Genomic DNA, 19,146 nt, shown 5'->3' with positions numbered 1-19,146 from the left:
TCTCGGCCTCCCAAAGTGCTGGGATTACAGGCTTGAGCCACCGCGCCCGGCCAATTTTTTGTATTTTTAGTAGAGACTGGTCAAGCGTTTCTCCTGCCTCAGTCTCCCAAGTAGTTGGGATTACAGGCATGCACCACCATGCCCAGCTAATTTTTTGTATTTTTAGTAGAGACTGGGTTTCTCCATGTTGGTCAGGCTGGTCTCGAACTCCTGACCTCAGGTGATCTGCCCACCTTGGCCTTCCAAAGTGGTGGGATTACAGGTGTGAGCTACTGCACCCGGCCACAATTTTTTTTTAAGTTAAAAAAAAAAAAAAATGTAAGGGCAAAAAATTGATTGCGTGTGCCAAAGAAATAATAAAGGATCAGTATTCCACTTAGGAATGCACAAAATAAAAACAAGTGGAATAAAATTAGCAGGGCGTGGTGGCACATGCCTGTAGTCCTAGCTATTTGGGAGGCTAAGGCAGAAGAATCGAAGGCGGAGGTTGCGGTGAGCTGAGATTATGCCATTGCACTCCATCCTGGGCAACAAGAGTGAAACTCCGTCTCAGGAAGAAAAAAAAAGTGAAACAGTTCCTCCCCGGGATCCTCTTGTCTACCTGTGCACATCTGCAGGGCTTCCAGCTCATCGGTGTTGAGGTGCACGTAAGAGTGAAGGATGGTCCAGTCCTGTCGGTGCCACACCAGGGCAGGCAGAGTCCTGGGGAATCAAGGCAAGAACTCAAGTTGTTGCTGGTCCACACCTTAAAGACTCAGCCTGCCCCTTCTCCTCTTCCTGAGGAGGAAATGAAGAGGGTAGAGTTTACAGCTAATCAGGGACAGAGGTGAGACCAAGTCCCAAATGTGTTAACCTCTGGGCTTCAAATTAAAGCAATGCAATGTTTTATTATTTATTTTTTTGAAATGGAGTTTCACTTGTCACCCAGGCTGGAGTGCAATGGTGTAATTTTGGCTCACCACAACCTCCACCTCCGGGGTTCAAGTGATTCTCCTGCCTCAGCCTCCCAAGTAGCTGGGACTACAGGTGCCTGCCACCACAGCTCAGTTAATTTTTGTATTTTTAGTAGAGATGGGGTTTCACCATGTTGGCCAGGTTGATCTTGAACTCCTGACCTCAGGTGACCTGCCTGCCTTGGCCTCCCAAAGTGCTAGGATTACAGGCGTGAGCCACTGCACCCATCCTCTATGCAATGTTTTAAACTCTGCTCTTGGGGATCAGATCAGCTACAGAAAGCTCAAGGTGAAATTTCAAAAGATCCCTGTGGTAGCAAGGAGTGATGCTTCTAAGGTTTTCCTCTGAACATCCCACTCTGGAGATTGCCATGGAAAAGGAGTCTGAAGGTAAAATTCAAAGTTACCTCTGCAAGCAAGAAATTTTCTGGAAGTCTCCCATTTATATTTAAAATTCTAGTAAAACTCGCAAACCACGTGTGTTTGTTTTCCTATGACACAGGTTTCTTTGAAAAAAACTTATGGTAGAATAATGACTTCAACAAGATGTATCAAATCTATCTGTGGCTTCATGAACCCCCGTTGCCCTGCTAAATATGTCAGAAGCTGTGACCAGTCCAGTTGAAGTAGCATACGTAGAGGGGGAAAAGGTGATGGGATAGAAAATATAGGCTTTTGGACCCAGAGTGGGCAGGGTAAAAGTTCTGGCCCTCTCACTGAAAATCTGATGCAATCATGATCATAACAATAATAACTTCTAAAGTGTGTCTTAGAGGCTAGGTACATGTTAAGCTAGGTACATGTTAATCATCTTACACAAATTATTTCCAGTCTTTTTTTTTTTTTTTTTTTTTTTTGAGGCAGAGTCTCACTCTGTCGCCCAGGCTGGAGTGCAGTGGCCGGATCTCAGCTCACTGCAAGCTCCGCCTCCCGGGTTTACGCCATTCTCCTGCCTCAGCCTCCCGAGTAGCTGGGACTACAGGCGCCCGCCACCTCGCCCGGCTAGTTTTTTGTATTTTTTTTTAGTAGAGACGGGGTTTCACCGTGTTAGCCAGGATGGTCTCGATCTCCTGACCTCGTGATCCGCCCGTCTCGGCCTCCCAAAGTGCTGGGATTACAGGCTTGAGCCACCGCGCCCGGCCTATTTCCAGTCTTAAAAACAAACTTGCAAGGTAGATATTATGATCATTTTACAGATAAAGAAACACAGGCTCAGAAACAATCAATATCTTTTGTTTTGTTTCTGTGACAGGGTCTCACTCCGTCGTCCAGGCTGGGCTGCAGTGATGTGATCATGGCTCACTGCAGCCTCCACCTCCTGGGCTCAAGCGATCCTCCCACCTCAGCCTCCTGTGTAGCTTGGGCTACAGGTACATGCCACCATGCCTGGCTAATTTTTGTATTTTTTTTATAGAGATGGGGTTTTGCTGTGTTGCCCAGGCTGGTCTTGAACTTCTGGTCTTAGACAATCTGCTAGCCTCAGCCTCCCAAAGTGCTGGGATTACAGGTGTGAGTCACCATGCCCGGCCAACATTCAGTATCTTTTATGTGTTCACAGAGCTAATAAGTTGCCCTCCCAAGATTTTAACTCAAGTTCTTTCTGACTATGAAGCCTTTGTTCTTTTCATTACCTTATACCTATCCTCTGCCAACCTTAATTTTCTCACTCATAAAACAGGGTAAAAATACTTCCTTGCAGGGTTCTTGTTATAAGTACATTCAATAATTTAAGGTATCTTATAAAATGCCTGGCATACAGCAAACCCAACACGAATGCTAAGTCCTCTTGCTTTTAAAAGAGGACCTGGCCGGGTATAGTGGCTCATGCCTGTAATCACAGCACTTTAGGAGGCTGAGGCAGGAGGATCACGAGGTCAAGAGATCAAGACCATCCTGGCCAACATGGCGAAACCCCATCTCTACTAAAAATACAAAAATAGCTGGGCGTGGTGGTGCGTGCCTGTACTCTCAGCTACTCGGGAGACTGAGGCAGAAGAATCACTTGAACCCAGGAAACTGCTGTGAGCCAAGATTGCGCCACTGCACCACTCCAGCCTGGCGACAAAGCGAGATTCTGTCGCAAAAAAACAAAAACAAAAACAAAAACCTAATGGCTGGGTGTGGTGGTTCATGTCTGTAATCTCAGCGGAGGCAGGAGGATCACTTGAGCCCAGGAGTTCAAGACCAGCCTGGCCAACATAGTGAGACCCCAGAAACCCCATCCTGACAAAAAATATAAAAGAAAAGAAAAAAGAAAAAAATTTAAAAGGACCTAATAACAAGTTAGATTCAGTAAACAAAAACTTTTTAAAAATATGTATGGCAGGTTGGGGGGCTGTTAGAGGGGACAGGGCAGGCACCTCCTGGCCCTGAGCTGAACTCCCTGGCAAAAACATTATTAACAATAACAAAATCTATATGTATTTTGGCCAGGCACAGTGGCTCACGCCTGTAATTCCAGCACTCTGGGAGGCCAAGGCATGAGGATCACTGGAGCCTAGGAGTTTGAGATCACCCTGGGCAACACAGCAAGACCCCATCTCTACTAAAAATGAAAATAAAATAAAATTTTAAAAATCTATATGTACTATCAAAATAAGTCTTTGTCCTGCTCTAACATTTTTTAATTAAAACAAGAAAAAAAAAAAGAGTCTTTGATAAAATTGAACAGAAGGAACAATTTACCTAAAATGGGTCGGCAAACTATGGCTCATGGGCCAGCTGCCTGTCCTTGAAAATAAAGTTTCATTGACCACAGCCATGCTGAGTCATTTAAGTACATGTCATCCATGGTTGCTTTTGTGCTACCCAGGCAGTTGAGTAGTTGGGACAGTGACCATATGGCTCACAAACCTAAATTTTTTTTTTTTTTTTTTGAGACGGAGTCTCGCTCTGCCGCCCAGGCTGGAGTGCAGTGGCCGGATCTCAGCTCACTGCAAGCTCCGCCTCCCGGGTTTAGGCCATTCTCCTGCCTCAGCCTCCCGAGTAGCTGGGACTACAGGAGGCCGCCACGTCGCCTGGCTAGTTTTTTGTATTTTCAGTAGAGACGGGGTTTCACCGTGTTAGCCAGGATGGTCTCGATCTCCTGACCTCGTGATCCGCCCGTCTCGGCCTCCCAAAGTGCTGGGATTACAGGCTTGAGCCACCGCGCCCGGCCACAAACCTAAAATATTTACTGTCTGGCAAGGAAAAGTTTGCTAACCCCCTGCTCTAAAATAGTCATAAATAGTCCAAATCAGTGGCCTTGAACTACTAGAGCTAAAGAGACACTTCAGACCAAAGGTGGTATTTCACATGCTATTTATAGCAAATGTGCAACAGAACAGAGCACACAGTAACATCTAGTACCGCAAACTGTCTGCCAAGAAAGTTAACACTTTTTGATAATTAGAGATGATACCTGGTAAACTCCTGGACCGCTTCTATTTTGGGGTGATACACCACAATTCTTTTCTTTAGCATCAGTGCTGTGTGTAAGATAACAGTTTCCATTCCAAACTGAGATACAATGTCTTCAAGAAAGAGAAATTGTAATGTTACTGCATTACACATCATGTAAGGAAATAAAGGTTTTTTTTTTTCCTTTTTTGTTTTTTGAGACAGAGTCTCACTGTGTCACCCAGGCTAGAGTGCAGTGGCATGATCTTTGCTCACTGCAACCTGCCTCCTGGGCTCAAGTGATTCTCCTGCTTCAGCTTCCTGGGTAGCTTGGATTACAGGCACAAGCCACCATGCCCAGCTAATATTTGTATTTTTAGTAGAGACGGGATTTCACCATGGTGGCCAGGCTGATCTTGAACTCCTGACCTCAAGTGATCCACTCACCTCAGCCTCCCAAAGTGTTGGGATTATAGGTGTGAGTCACAGTGCCTGGCCTACAAAATTATTTTTAATACAGAGAATTTAGGCAAATGTTGTAAAGCTTACAAACACTTTATTTGGTGGACGAGGGGATCTATCCTATGTCGGCTTCCCAGGACGTGTGCTCTGCCCCACAAGAGACTCTATGGTGGGATGCAGAGAGGAAGCTAGATTCACAAAAAAGTGAAACAATTGATGTGAAGGGAACCAGCACCTTTCTGTATCATTAAAACTTCCTGATTAAAAAATAATAATAATAAAGTGTCTGCCAGGTGCAGGGTGGCTCATGTCTGTAATCCCAACACTTTGGGAGGCCAAGGTGGGAGGATCACTTGAGCCCAGGAGTTTGAGATCAGCCTGGGCAACACAGGGAGACTCTGTCTCTAAAAAATATTTTTAAAATATATGGGGCCAGGTGCAGTGCCTCACACTGTAATCCCAGCACTTTGGGAGGCCTAAGCAGACGGGTCGCCTGAGGTCAGGAGTTTGACACCAGCCTGGTCAACATGGTGCAACCCCATCTCTACTAAAAATACAAAATTAGGCTGGGAGCAGTGGCTCATACCTATAATTCCAGCACTTTGGGAGGCCAAGGCAGGTGGATCACCTGAGGTCAGGAGTTCCAGACCAGCCTGGCCAACATGGAGAAACCCCATCTCTACTAAAAATACAAAATTAGGCGGGCGTGGTAGCACATGCCTGTAATCCCAGCTACTAGGGAGGCTGAGGCAGGAGAATCACTTGAACCCAGGAGGCAGAGGATGCGGTGAGCCATGATCGCGCCACCCAGTCTGGGCAACAAGAGCGAAACTCTGTCTCAAAAAAAAAAAAAAAAATTAGTTGGGTGTGGTGGCAGGTGCCTGTAGTCCCAGCTACCTGGGAGGCTGAGGCACGAGAATCACTTGAACCTGGAAGGCAGAGGTTGTGGTGAGCTGAGATCATGCCACTGCACTCCAGCCTGGGTGACACAGTGAGATTCTGTCTCAAAAAAAAAAAAAAAAAAAAAAAATTAGCTGGGCAGGGCATGGTAGTGTGCATCTGTAGTCCCAGCTACTCAGGAGGCTGAGGTGGAAGGATTGCTTGAGCCCAGGAAGTTGAGGTTACAGTGAGCTGTGATTGTACCACCACTGCACTTCAGCCTCAGTGACAAAGCAAGACCTTGTCTCAAAAGGAAAAAAAATAAGTCCATTAACTCTACCATGTCCCCCAGTATCATTACTTAAGTCCTTAAGTTAGCCTGACAAACACCTAACACCTCAACAGGGATGCTGAGAAAACTCAAAGAACAGCGGGATCAAAAGAAAAGACAGATGGGCACTGTGGGAGGACATGACAGAGAGCAGCCTCGCCTTCAGAGTTCCCCTCGCCTCCTGCTCAGGGACACTGAAGTCTGTGGCTTCGGCCTGTGCTGTCTGCATTTTGGATTTTCCAGCTGGAACTTAAATTAGGAGCTTGGGGTCAAGGACTTGGGCTCTTCAGATGACAGAGACAACTGCTAAGATCTAAGAAAAGAAATGTAATCCATGAAGACCTCGAGCCACAAAATTCAGCTCACCAGTCAGAAAACATTTCTAAAATAGCCAATAGAATAATATGGAAACAAACACCACAAAAATCTGTTTTCCTGTGAGAGAATTCTAACTCAATAAGGAAATACAGGGGTTAAAGTTACCCTCTTGTGTACAAATGATATGAAAAATATTATGTAAATGAAAATAACGTATGGAAGGATTAGAATTATCTATTCATCAGATAATTCTAATTAGATCATCTAATTATCTAATTACTCTATTAGGAACAATAGGATCTAATGAGACTGTTCTTGGCTTGGGGATTTTGTCATTGGATGGGTTTTGTTTTTTCCCTTCTTACCTTTGATGGAGCCAGCCAGGTAGGCCTTTCGGACATCAAAATCCTTACTAAGGAAAGAGCCATTTTCTTCACTCTGGCATATCCCCTTTGTGAGAACTGCAATATAACTCTCCATCATTTTAACTGGGCTCCCATGTTTCAGGTACATTCTGTAAGAAAGAACAACAAAGCAACTATGCTTCCATTTGGCATAAATCACGTGGAGATATGCACCCAGGCTGGTCCAGGTGCTTTCTCAAGAATCCGAAGCCACCTCGCTATGCCCTTCTGAATGCTTCACTGTTATTTTTTTTTTGAGACAGAGTCTCACTCTGTCACCCAGGCTGGAGTGCAGTGGCACAATCTTGGCTCACTGAAACCTCCACCTCCTGGATTCAAGCATTTCTCCCGCCTCAGTCTCCCGAATAGCTGGGATTACAGGTGTGCGCCACCATACCCCGCTAATTTTTGTAATTTTAGTAGAGATGGGATCTCACCATGTTGGCCAGGCTGGTCTCTAACTCCTGACCTCAGGTGCTCCACCCACCTCAGCCTCCTAAAGCGCTGGGATTATAGACGTGAGTTACCGCACTTGGCCTGAATGCTTGAATCTTTTCACGTAGAAAGTAGTGTTACTTCGGTGAAACGTCGTCTCTACTAAAAATACAAAAAATTAGCTGGGCGTGGTGGCAGGCGCCTGTAGTCCCAGCTACTTGGGAGGTGAAGCAGGAGAATGGCGTGAACCCGGGAGGTGGAGCTTGCAGTGAGCCGAGATCGCGCCACTGCACTCCAGCCTGGGCAAGAGTGACCAGACTCCCTCTCAAAAAAAAAAAAAAGAATGTTGTGCACTTAATCCTGTGTCTCACATTCCCAACTGGGGTTCTTAGTCATGCAACTCTGTTTTATTACTGAGATTTCCTTTGACAAGAAAGGAGTTTTATGCACTGTTCACAGAGAAAGCAGTGATTAGTTGTAGAACCCATACATTAGAGTTCCCAGAGGTAGCTACAATTAGCTAATTAAGAAATCAGGCCGGGCGCGGTGGCTCAAGCCTGTAATCCCAGCACTTTGGGACGGGCAGTTCACGAGGTCAGGAGATCGAGACCATCCTGGCTAACACGGTGAAACCCCGTCTCTACTAAAAATACAAAAACTAGCCGGGAGAGGTGCCGGGCGCCTGTAGTCCCAGCTACTTGGGAGGCTGAGGCAGGAGAATGGCGTGAACCCGGGAGGCGGAGCTTGCAGTGAGCTGAGATCCGGCCACTGCACTCCAGCCCGCGTGACAGAGAGAGACTCCGTCTCAAAAAAAAAAAAAAAAATCAACACTCCTTTAGGTTTCTGATGATAAATGCACATTAGACATTCATCATCAAGTTAAAGCTTCCAGAAAATGCTGACAGGAAACTGGATGCATTTATAGCTCACATGTGGAATCCGTCTTTTCCCCTTGAAATCTCTTCCTGTGAGCAACGAAAACTAAATTTTGCTTGAGAAACATGACTGGGTCTATTTGGGCCTTTCAGGAGCTGGTGGGATAGAAAATCGGGAAGAAAATAAAACATATTTGACACAGATCACTTGAGGGCCGGGCATGGTGACTCACACCTGTAATCACAGCACTTTGGGAGGCCAAGGCGGGCGGATCATTTGAGGCCAGGAGTTTGAGACCAGCCCGGGCAACACGGTGAAACCCTGCCTCTACTAAAAACACAAAAATTAGCTGGGCCTGGTGGCTCATGCCTGTAATCCCAGCTACTTGGGAGGCTGAGGCAGGAGAATCGTTTGAAGCCAGGAGGAGGAGGTTGCAGTGAGTCAAGATCACACCACTGCACTCCAGCCTGGGCAACAGAGTGAGATTCCGTCTCAAAAAAAAAAAAAAAAAAGACAGATCACTTGAAAATTATATTTATCACAGACTAAATGAAAAAAGCAAGTGTTTTAACTGCTTGCCACCTTTTGTCAATCATCACTGTTTTTAAAATATTACTAATTCAGTTCACAACTTCAGGGAAAAAAGGTAAAGAACAAGGAATGTGGTGAACTTTCACACACATAAAATACATTCAAACCCAGGAACTCACACACAAGCTCACACGGGGAGAAAAACTTCTCTGATAGGATATAAAAAAGGAGGTCACAGGAGTTACGTTGAGTGGGGGTCAGGAGGTAGAACTGGAGTCTGGGAACAGGAGGATGAGGGAGCTTAGTTTTCACTGTATAATCTCCTGTATTTCTAAGTGTGCTTTATTACCACCAACAACAAAAAAAGCAAAATGCCATTAACTTTCTAAAATAGAGGCTGAGCGCTGTGGCTCATGCTTATAATCTCAGCACTACGGGAGGCCGAGGCAAGAAGCTCACTCGAGGCCAGGAGCTCAAGACAAGCCTGGTGAACATGGTGAAACCCTGTCTCTACTAAAAATATAAAAATTAGCCAGGCGTGGTGGTGGGCGCCTGTAATTCCAGCTACTTGGGAGGCTGAGGCACAAGAATTGCTTAAACCCAGGAGGTGGAGGTTGTAGTGAGCCGAGATGGCGCCATTACATTCCAGCCTGGGTGACAGAGTGACACTGTCTCAAAAAAAAAAAAAATTATAAAATATAAACAATACACAGTAATAGAGAAGAGAAACGTAAGGTTGGTAGGATAAGATGACTTCTTACATGACAACCCTGGGCCAGGAGAGAGAAAACAGAGGGGAAAATCCCCCCAAAAGCACTCTACAGGAAAAGCCCACAGTGTGACCCAGAGGGCCTTGTTCAGATAGACATCCATAGGCTGCCACACCTGGCCTGGAGAGCTGACTGCAAGTGTGCATGAAACCCCGGTTCTCTAGCAGGGCCACTAGCTGCAAGCGACTAGAGGCTGAAGGGGACCACAGCAGTGAACCTGCAGCCACAGAGGGAATGAGGTTCCCTCCTGCGGGCTTCCACTGCGGCTGTGAGCAGCAAGCTGTGTGTGGAAGGCACGCCTGCCTGCTCCTCTCACCAGAAACGGAGGGAGGCAACTCCCTGTCAACCTCACTGTCATAAAGAAAAGAAGTCTTTGCCTATGAGTGTGTGCATGTACATGCAGACCTGTGTGTGCGTGTGTGTACAAATACTTGGACGTGCATACATGCAAGAGCGAGCATAGTGCTGCATTAAGGGGCAGGAAGCAGAGGTGGCGGCTGGCAGTAGCTCCGAGTTCTCACTTCTCTTGCACCATGACGGGAGAGGAAATCCGGGATACTACAATGCCACGCACCGCAGAAGCTGAGAAACCATCTGTGCCTCCTTCTGGGCAGGAAGTGGGGTCTGAAGCAACTTTGCCTTTTGGACTCCAGAATATTTCCCAGTGAATTCAGTTGAGCAACCAAATGAAATGGGAGTCCAATGTTTGTTCAAAAATACCTCTGTAGTGTTTCAGTTTATGGCTTCTGGATAGCGTCTTTTCTGGCAATAATAATCTCCCTTTGTGTAAGTGCCACATTAGCAGACAGCTGTTTATCCACAGTGAGACATTCGCCTGGAATTTCTTATGAGAGCAGAAAGCTTTTTTATTCTGGCTGGCTGCAAAAATGGTGAAATCTCATTTAACCAAGATATAATCTAACTGAAACCCTTAGGTAATGAGAAGATAGTCTTATGATAGTTTTCTCTTTATTTTTTTTGCTTTTCTGGTGTGTGTATATACATTGATGCACAAAAACAGCCAAAAGGCAACCATTTATTGAGTTTTTTTTTTTTGAGACGGAGTCTCCTTCTGTTGCCCAGGCTGGAGTGCAGTGGCGCGATCTTGGCTCACTGCAAGTTCTGCCTCCCGGGTTCACACCATTCTCCTGCCTCAGCCTCCAGAGTGGCTGGGACTACAGGCGCCCGCCCCCACGCCTGGCTAATTTTTTGTATTTTTAGTAAAGACGGGGTTTCACTGTGTTAGCCAGGATGGTCTCGATCTCCTGACCTCGTGATCCGCCCACCTCGGCCTCCCAAAGTGCTGGGATTATAGGTGTGAGAGACTATGCCAGGCCATTTTAGATAAATTTTTCAACAATGGAGATGAAACTAAAACAGTCTAGCTGAATCATGACTAACCAATTAATCAGAATTCCCTAGCTTCTCAACATTCCAGCTAAGAAATGTGTTCTTGTGCTTCGGCATGATTCTTTCCCCTAAATGACTACACACACAGACCTTGACACACACGAACCAGTTTACCATGTCATAAGGCACTTAACTTATCCAACCTACTAAGGGAATTCTAGACTAGAAGTGAACAGAAGTAACAGACCAAAAGTAGGAAGTGACTCAGAACACCCAGGAGCTACAATAGCTACACAAACTGCTTCTTCTCTTACCCTAGATCATTTATGCAAATAAGAGGAGTATCAATAAAGCAAAAGAGAAAGGCCCTCTTTACAGTCTGTGAAGGGCTACTCAAGACTTTGTTGGGGAGACACAAGGCTGAACTTTGCTTTCTCAGTGTAGAAATCTGCTATTTAACTATATTAAGGTCTTCATTTTGTATATTAGCATTGAATACAATTTTTATACAGACCTACACAATATCCTAGTGAAGGCAGCATACTTCTCTGGGTTAAAATCTTTGGTGGTCAGAACAATAGAAAAATGAGTCACCTGTTCAAAAGAAACAAACAAACAAAAAACACACGCTTTTTAAAGACGCTTTAGCAGAATTTTTATTACTATATTCTAACAAACCTTTTGTTTAAGACATACAGTATTAAAAGAAAAAGACCGGCTGGGCGTGGTGGCTCACGCCTGTAATCCCAGCACTTTAGGAGGCCAAGGTGGGCGGATTACGAGGTCAGGAGATCAAGACCATCCTGGCTAACACAGTGAAACCCTGTCTCTACTAAAGAATACAAATAGCCGGGCATAGTGGCAAGAGCCTGTAGTCTCAGCTACTCGGGAGGCTGAGGCAGGGAACTGCTTGAACCCAGAAGGCAGAGGTTGCAGTGAGCCGAGATCGTGCCATTGCACTCCAGCCTGGGCAACAGAGTGAGACTTTGTCTCAAAAAAAGAAAAGAAGCTTCATTTACTAAATGCCTCTATTATTATAAATTTCTGATAATCATATACCTAATATTTCCACTAATGAGACAAAATTCAGAATTTTAGAAATACAAAACTTTGAAGAGACACATTTAAAATGAAGAGTAGATAGTGGCGCATGCCTGTAATCCCAGCTACTTGGGAAGCTGAGGCATGAGAATCGCTTGATCCTGGGAGACAGAGGTTGCAGTGAGCCGAGATCATACCACTGCACTCCAACCTGGGTGACAGAGCAAGACTCCATCTCAAAAAAAGAAAAGAAAAGAAAATAAAAAGAACTTACTGAGCAATAAACCAAAGATTTCATTACATATTGAAACCTATATTTTTGGCCAGATGCAGTGGCTCATGCCTGTAATTCCAGAACTTTAGGAGAAAAGACAGGAGGAACACTTGAACCCAGGAGTTCCAGACCAGGCTGGGCAACAGAGTGAGACCTCATCCCTACAAAAAATTTTAACACTGGCAGGGCATGGTGGTGCACGCCTGTGCTCCCAGCTACTCAGGGAGCTGAGGTGGGAGGGTCACTTGGGCCCAGGAGATAAAGGCTGCAGTGAGACATGATTGCACCACTGCACTGCAGCCTGGGTGACAAAATGAGACTCTGACTCAAAAAATACAAATTAAAAATTGAAGTTAAAAGAAAAAAAGAAAGAAAGAAAATGAGCTGGACATGGTGGCACATGCCTGTAATCCCAGCTACTCAGGAGGCTGAGGCAGGAGAATGGCTTGAACCTGGGAGGCAGAGGTTGCAGTGAGCCGAGATCATGCCGCTGCACTCCACCCTGGGTGACAAAAGCAAAACTCCCATCTAAAAAAAAAAACACACACAACCTATCTTCTTGCAAATTTATATTTTTTATATTTTGTAACTATGAATCTGCCTTGTCTTAAGCCTTCTACAGTTTCTAAATTGTTACCTTCCTGCTATTTTAAATGTAATTTCTTAAGTTTAAGCTGGTATTCCAGTCATGTTTCAGAGAGTCCCACTATTGGCTATACATTAGCCCTAAAACAGGAAAAAATGTCTGTCTGGGTACATGCCAGAGGCTCAGCCGCTTTGTTCCAATATTCTATTCTTTGAAAAAACCTGCTGGTTGCTTGGGATTAGGAAAGTCCATGATTACCACATCCTAGTCTTCCACATGTCACACTGATACTGTTCATAACAAACAACACACCAAGAAAAGTCTACTTCATACTTGAGCTGCCTTAAACATCTTTTCTAAATTTTTTTTTTTTTTTTTTTGAGACAGAGTTTCACTCTTGTTGCCTAGGCTAGAGTGCAATGGCACAATCTCGGCTCACCACAACCTCTGCCTCGTGGGTTCAAGAGATTTTCCTGCCGCAGGCCTCCCGAGTAGCTGGGATTACAGGCATGCGCCACCACGCCCGGCTAATTTTTTGTATTTTCAGTAGAGATGGGGTTTCTCCATGTTGGTCAGGCTGGTCTTGAACTCACAACCTCAGGTGATCCACCAGCCTCAGCCTCCCAAAATGCTGGGATTACTGGCGTGAGCCAACGCACTCGGCCTGCCTTTCTAAATTCTTAATTTATCCTGGCCGGGTACATCATCTGAGGTCAAGAGTTTAAGACCAGCCTGACAAACATGGTAAAACCTGTCTCTACTAAAAATACAAAAAATTAGCCAGGCGTGATGGTAGGTGCCTGTAATCCCAGGTACTCGGGAGGCTGAAGCAGGAGAATCACTTGAACCTGGGAGGCAGAGGTTGCAGTGAGCCGAGATTGTGCCATTGTACTCCAGACTGACCAAGAGAGAACAACTCCATCTCAAAAAAACAAAAACAAAAACAAAGGGGAAAAGACCACATATTGCTGTACTGCTCACCATTATATCAACTACAGGGTCTGTCATATAATAGACAATAATAAATATTTACAGAATGAATGAGAGTGAAGTGTGAAAGAGAATATTCCCAATGAAAATAATATTTAATATTTTCTTTTTTTTTTTTTTTGAGACGGAGTCTCGGTCTGTCGCCAGGCTGGAGTACAGTGGCGTGATCTCGGCTTACTGCAACCTCCGCCTCCTGGGTTCAAGCGATTCTCCTGCCTAAGTCTCCTGAGTAGCTGGGACTACAGGCGTGCACCACCACGCCCAGCTAAATTTTTAGTAGAGACAGGATTTCACCATGTTGGCCAGGATGGTCTCAATCTGTTGACCTCATGATCCGCTCACCTCGGCCTCCCAAAGTGCTGGGATTACAGGGGTGAGCCACTGTGCCCAGCCTATTTTGGGTTTTTTTTTTACCTTCATGCAATCATACCTTTTTCAAAATGGAAGACTCTGGAACTTCAATTGTTGTGATATAAAACCATGTTCTTCTGTACTGACCAAAGACAAAGAAATGGAGAAGTTTGTTTTCATCTGTAAGGCAGCATTTTCTCAGCAGCAGGTTCCTTAATGTGGCTGTCGTGGAAGGATAACACCACACCCACAGAACTTCTCCATTTGTGTCCTTTTCTACGGTGGAAAGATGGTCACTGTGAGAATGTCAAACAGCAGCAAGGAAGTGAATTGATTGGTTACTCAGAAACACTTAGTGGAATCAGTTTTAACACCCCATTTTACAAAGCAACTTAGAGTACTTGAGACCCCAAATTCCCACCTATCTCTACTGCTCAAATTATCTAGCTGTCATGATCCTGAATTACAGGCCACCTGAGTAAAAGTTTTTATAACAAACCATGAATGAAAATTCAGCCTTAGAGATAAGGTAGAGTTTCAGCTGGGCACAGTGGCTCACGCCTGTAATCCCATCACTTTGGGAGGCCAAGGCGAGTGGATTACCTGAGGTCGGGACTTGGAGACCAGTCTGACCAATCTGGAAAAACCCCGTCTCTACTAATAATACAAAAATTAGCCGGGTGTGGTGGGGCATGCCTGTAATCCCAGCTACTCAGGAGGCTAAGGCACAAGAATTGCTTGAACCTGGGAGGCAGAGGTTGCAGTCAGCCAAGATCACGCCACTGCACTCTAGCCTGGGCAACAGAGCGAAACTTGCTCTCTCCAGGGAGAGATGTTTCTTGGTTCCCTGACCGGGAACCGACAGGAGGGGAGTATTCCATGGAGACTGATAAGAAACTATAATTCCAAAGGTTCTTAAGTGCTTGAGATGGATCTGGATACCTTCAAGAGCTTCTCCGGGGGCTGAGTACTGTTTTTGCCTAACCGGCTATGCCCAGGCTTAACTTCTATAACTACGGGGGCTTGGTTGACTGCCAACCCTGGAGGGTTGTCTTCCGCCTACACTTTTGGCCACCGCTTAGCCAGAGCTGGTCTTATCTCTTGGCTCAGCTCAGTTAAGAAAAGTCTCCATTCCTCCTCTCGGGGTACCGTAAGGGTCATAATGACTCCCATTCCAGGTAAGTTTAGCAGCAAAGAGCCGTGCTCTGTAAAAGAGATAGTGGCTCTCAGCTTGCTAAGCAAGTCCCTTCCCAACAAGGGCAAGGAACAGTCAGGCATGTACAAAACTGGTGAATCACTTTATGTTCTCCTACAGTACAAGTCTGAGGCAAGCAGAAAGCTTGCTTTGCTGAAACCCTCATGGCTCCAATTATGTCAACAGTCTTTTTGGATAAGGGGGTGACTGGGGTGGTTACTACAGAATGTTCAGAACCGGTATCTACAAGAAAATCAATGTCTTTACCCCCGACTGTCATCCTGACCATAGGCTCTTTGGGGGCACTTGAGCCTGGTCCCCCTCAGTCCAATAAGCCTTCTGCCAGGTTAAGCAGGGCCCCTTCCTCCTTGTCTGGAGCCTCCTGCTCTGAGTCTCCTTGTTTTCCTTTTAGCTGAGAGCATTTGTTCTTCCAATGTCCCATTTCTTTACAATAAGCACACTGGTTACTCTCTGGTACCCCAGTTTTGGGTCGTAAACCAGCTGCCAAGGGAGGGGTTTTTCCCGAGGCTTTACCTCCTCTCTTGTCTACTCTGGGCGGCCTAGGGATATGTTTGTCTTGCGGAGGCGCAAGCACTGTGGGCTCAAGAGTGGGGAGCCTCTCTCCCTGGTAAGGGGAGGGCACCACTGGGATCAATGGTGCCATCTCCTGCAGTGGATCTTCTGATGTTGGGTCGAACAGAACTTCACGAGTTGATTTCCCTCGGCGAGTGGAGCAGGATCCTTCCTTGGCTGCCTGTCCCTTTGCTACTAGCACTGCTGCTGCCTGCCCTCTTAGCCACTGTGGGGGGTCTAGCACCAGTTGTAACCAAGTGTCTATGTATGGGAACAGGTCTGAGTGTCCTGACTTACCAGTTACCTTGTGCCATACCTTAGAAACAAGGAACCTGTCCAGGCTTCCTTCTGATGGCCAACCCACTTCTAATGTTGGCCAATCTACTTCACACAAAGTTCTAAGTTTTCCTGTGTCGTAGTAACCCCATAGTCTCCATTAAATCCCTTCTTCAGATTTTTCAACCTAGTTCCTAGCGGAGTGGGCTTACTTTGTGTCTGACCCATGTTTCCTCGAGACAAAACACCACGCTCACACCACATGCACACCACAAAACAAAGAACGGGTAAAAAGGGCACACATACACCTTTTCAGTTTATACCAAACCAGAATCAAAACCAAAATCAGAGTATCCAGAAATCCGAGCCAGGTCAAAACCAAAACCAAAGTATCAAACAATTCAATTCAAGTCAAGTCAAAAACAAAAACCAAAGTATCAAGCAATCAATTCAAGTCAAAAACAAAAACCAAAGTGCCAGGTACAGGCACGCCGTGGGTGATCAGGCCACACTTCCACTCAAATGGAGTGGGCAAGTTCCAAAGACCAGTCTTACCAAGTTTCAGATGTCTGGACTTAAAGTGCCAGTTCCTTCCCGGTGTTCAGCCACTGTGTTGATCCTCCACGGGGGCCTGCTGTGCACTGCTCTGAGGAGGTGTTCCACCAGGGCAAATGCCTACCCGGGAGCGCAGGATCCGCATGGCTCAAGCTGGCCAGAGTACCCCGAAGGGATGCTCTACAGGGCAGGCATAAGCTGCCTAAGGGGCTGCCTCGACCATCCATTAATCACCTTGCTTCCCGGTCAGGGAACCAAGAAATGTAGCAGGACGAGCCGGAGACAAAACTCCTCAGACACCGGATTAAAGAAGGAAGAGGTTTTTTATTCGGCCGGGAGCTCGGCTCTTAAGACGCGAGTCTGCCGATGCTCCCGGCCGAATAAAAATCCTCTTCCTTCTTTAATCCAGTGTCTGAGGAGTTTTGTCTGTGGCTCATCCTGCTACGCCAGCTACTCAGGAAGCTAAGGTGGGAGGATCACTTTAGCCCAGAATTCAGAGGTTGTCATGAGCTATGCACCACTGCATTCCAGCCTAGTCAACAGAGAGAGACCCTGTCTCTAAAAACTACAAATGGGCCGGGCGTGGTGGCTCAAGCCTGTAATCCCAGCACTTTGGGAGGCCGAGACGGGCGGATCACGAGGTCAGGAGATCAAGACCATCCTGGCTAACACGGTGAAACCCCGTCTCTACTAAAAATACAAAAAAAAAAACCTAGCCGGGCGAGGTGGTGGGCGCCTGTAGTCCCAGCTACTCGGGAGGCTGAGGCAGGAGAATGGCGTAAACCCGGGAGGCGGAGCTTGCAGTGAGCTGAGATCTGGCCACTGCACTCCAGCCTGGGCGACAGAGCCAGACTCCGTCTCAACAAAAAAAATAAAATAAAATAAAAAAATAAAACTACAAATAAAAAATTGTTATTGAAACAGAACTACCATTCCACCCAGTAATTCCACTACTGGGTATCTGCCAAAAGGAAAAGAAATCATTATATTAAAAAAGACACCCACACTTTTTTTTCTCTTTAGAGACAGAGTCTCACTCTGTCACTCAGGCTGCAGTGCAGTGACGTGATCTCAGCTCACTGCAACCTCCACCTCCCGGGTTCAAGTGATTCTCCTGCCTCAGCCTCCCAAGTAGCTGAGATTACAGGGGTGCACCATCACACCCAGCTAATTTTTTGCCTTTTTAGTGGAGACAGGGTTTTGCTATATTGGCCAGGCTGATCAACTCCCAGCCTCAATTGATCCACCTGCCTCAGCCTCCCAAAGTGCTGGGATTACAGGCATGAGCCAGCACGCCTGGCCTCCTTTTTTTTTATTTCTTTTTTTGAGATGGGGTGGGGGATCTTGCTCTGTCACCCATGCTGGAGTACAGTGGCATGATCTCAGTTCGCTGCAACCTCTGCCTCCTGGGATCAAGCAATCCTCCCACCTACAGGCACACCACACCTGGCTAATTTTTGTATTTTTTGTAGAGACAGGGTTTTACCACGTTGCTCAGGATGGCTGCAAACCCCTTTTAAATTCATGTTAATGTGAATAATAAAAAAACTGCTGAGTTCAAAACATGATCATATGTCATCTTTTTATTTGCTATTAGTAAAGACAGTTTAACTTAGCCTTAGTTCAAAAGTACCTTCTGGAGAAACTAAGTTACTTAGGTTTTGTTTTGAAGCACTTTGAAAATCACGTTAGAAATAAATACAGTAATCCGCCTGGATAACATGTCGGTATCCCATCTCCACAAAAAATACAAAAATTAATCGGGTGGTGGTGCACGCCTGAGGTCCCAGCTACTCAGAGGCCGAGGCGGGAGGATAGTTCGGGCCTGGGAGGTGGAGGCTGCAGACAGTGGTGACTGCGCTACTGCACTCCAGTCTAGATAAAAGGGAGACCCTGCCTAAAAAAAAAAAAGAAGAAAGAAATACAGTAAGCGATTCCCACATAAACGCACTGCTTTGAGGCAGTGAAAAATAATCAGCATATTTCTTCAGTTTTGCTAAAGCCTAAGCAATGTTATTGTGCACTTAGGGAATAGAAGGAGTTTAGGGGTGTGCAAAAATCTCGGGAAAATAAAACTTTTTCGAAGGGAACCAAGGGGTTCCACCCCCTAAACACCGCACGAGGCTGCCCAAAGATCCCAATGTGATATTTTTTAATTATGGAAGATAATTACATTCCTCAGAGCTAACCGAGATTCCACCTCACACGATTGTGTAGAAACTCCTGCTTTATGCACAAGCTGGATCACATGATGCAGGAGCTCTCCACTGGTGGGGGTTGGTGGCTCTGGGCTACACTGCGAGGGTCCCAGGCCCGGCTCTGTACTGCCTATAGTGTGTCCGTGCACAACGACGGCCTGGGCCTCCATTTGCTCCTCCGTGAAGTGCGCGTCAGACGTTTCCCCACGGCCCCTGGGTCCTTGGTGAGAGCTAAAAGGAGACAACGTGTGTACTACGCGCAGCACCTGGCCCAGCAGTCTCCAGCTGCCCGGTCCCACAGTCACCCGTGGCTCCGAGGCAGCCGCCCGCGCACGGCTCGGGAGAACCTGGCCCTATCTCCGCCGCGCCGCGCCGCGCCGCGCCGCCAACCGGCTGCTCCCGCCCGGCCCGGCCCTGCCG

At 46.3% G+C, this 19,146-nt stretch overlaps 1 protein-coding gene across 3 annotated transcripts in view; it reads right to left on the bottom strand.

Annotated features, from left to right (window-relative positions):
* The window catches only part of DENND10 (DENN domain containing 10), a 41,673-nt gene extending 22,541 nt beyond the window's left edge, over positions 1 to 19,132 (bottom strand). The window contains exons 1-6 of one of the 3 annotated variants that reach the window (XM_017849782.1): positions 18,718 to 19,132; positions 14,009 to 14,225; positions 11,202 to 11,281; positions 6,687 to 6,835; positions 4,354 to 4,465; positions 602 to 702 (exon numbers count right to left, since the gene is read on the bottom strand). In XM_017849782.1, the coding sequence (XP_017705271.1) occupies positions 602 to 702; positions 4,354 to 4,465; positions 6,687 to 6,835; positions 11,202 to 11,281; positions 14,009 to 14,225; positions 18,718 to 18,896 (838 nt within the window). In that variant the 5' untranslated portion in view covers positions 18,897 to 19,132. Of the gene's footprint in view, positions 1 to 601; positions 703 to 4,353; positions 4,466 to 6,686; positions 6,836 to 11,201; positions 11,282 to 14,008; positions 14,514 to 18,717 lie in introns of those variants that run through there. The other 2 variants (XM_017849781.1, XM_017849783.1) reach the window with 2 other exon arrangements.
* Positions 19,133 to 19,146: the final 14 nt, after the last annotated feature.

The sequence above is a fragment of the Rhinopithecus bieti genome, unplaced genomic scaffold, assembly GCF_001698545.2.
Source record: "Rhinopithecus bieti isolate Rb0 unplaced genomic scaffold, ASM169854v2 scaffold_33066, whole genome shotgun sequence".
NCBI lineage: Eukaryota > Metazoa > Chordata > Mammalia > Primates > Cercopithecidae > Rhinopithecus > Rhinopithecus bieti.
Note: the sequence above shows the minus strand (reverse complement) of the source record. Positions and strands in the feature narration are given on the sequence as shown.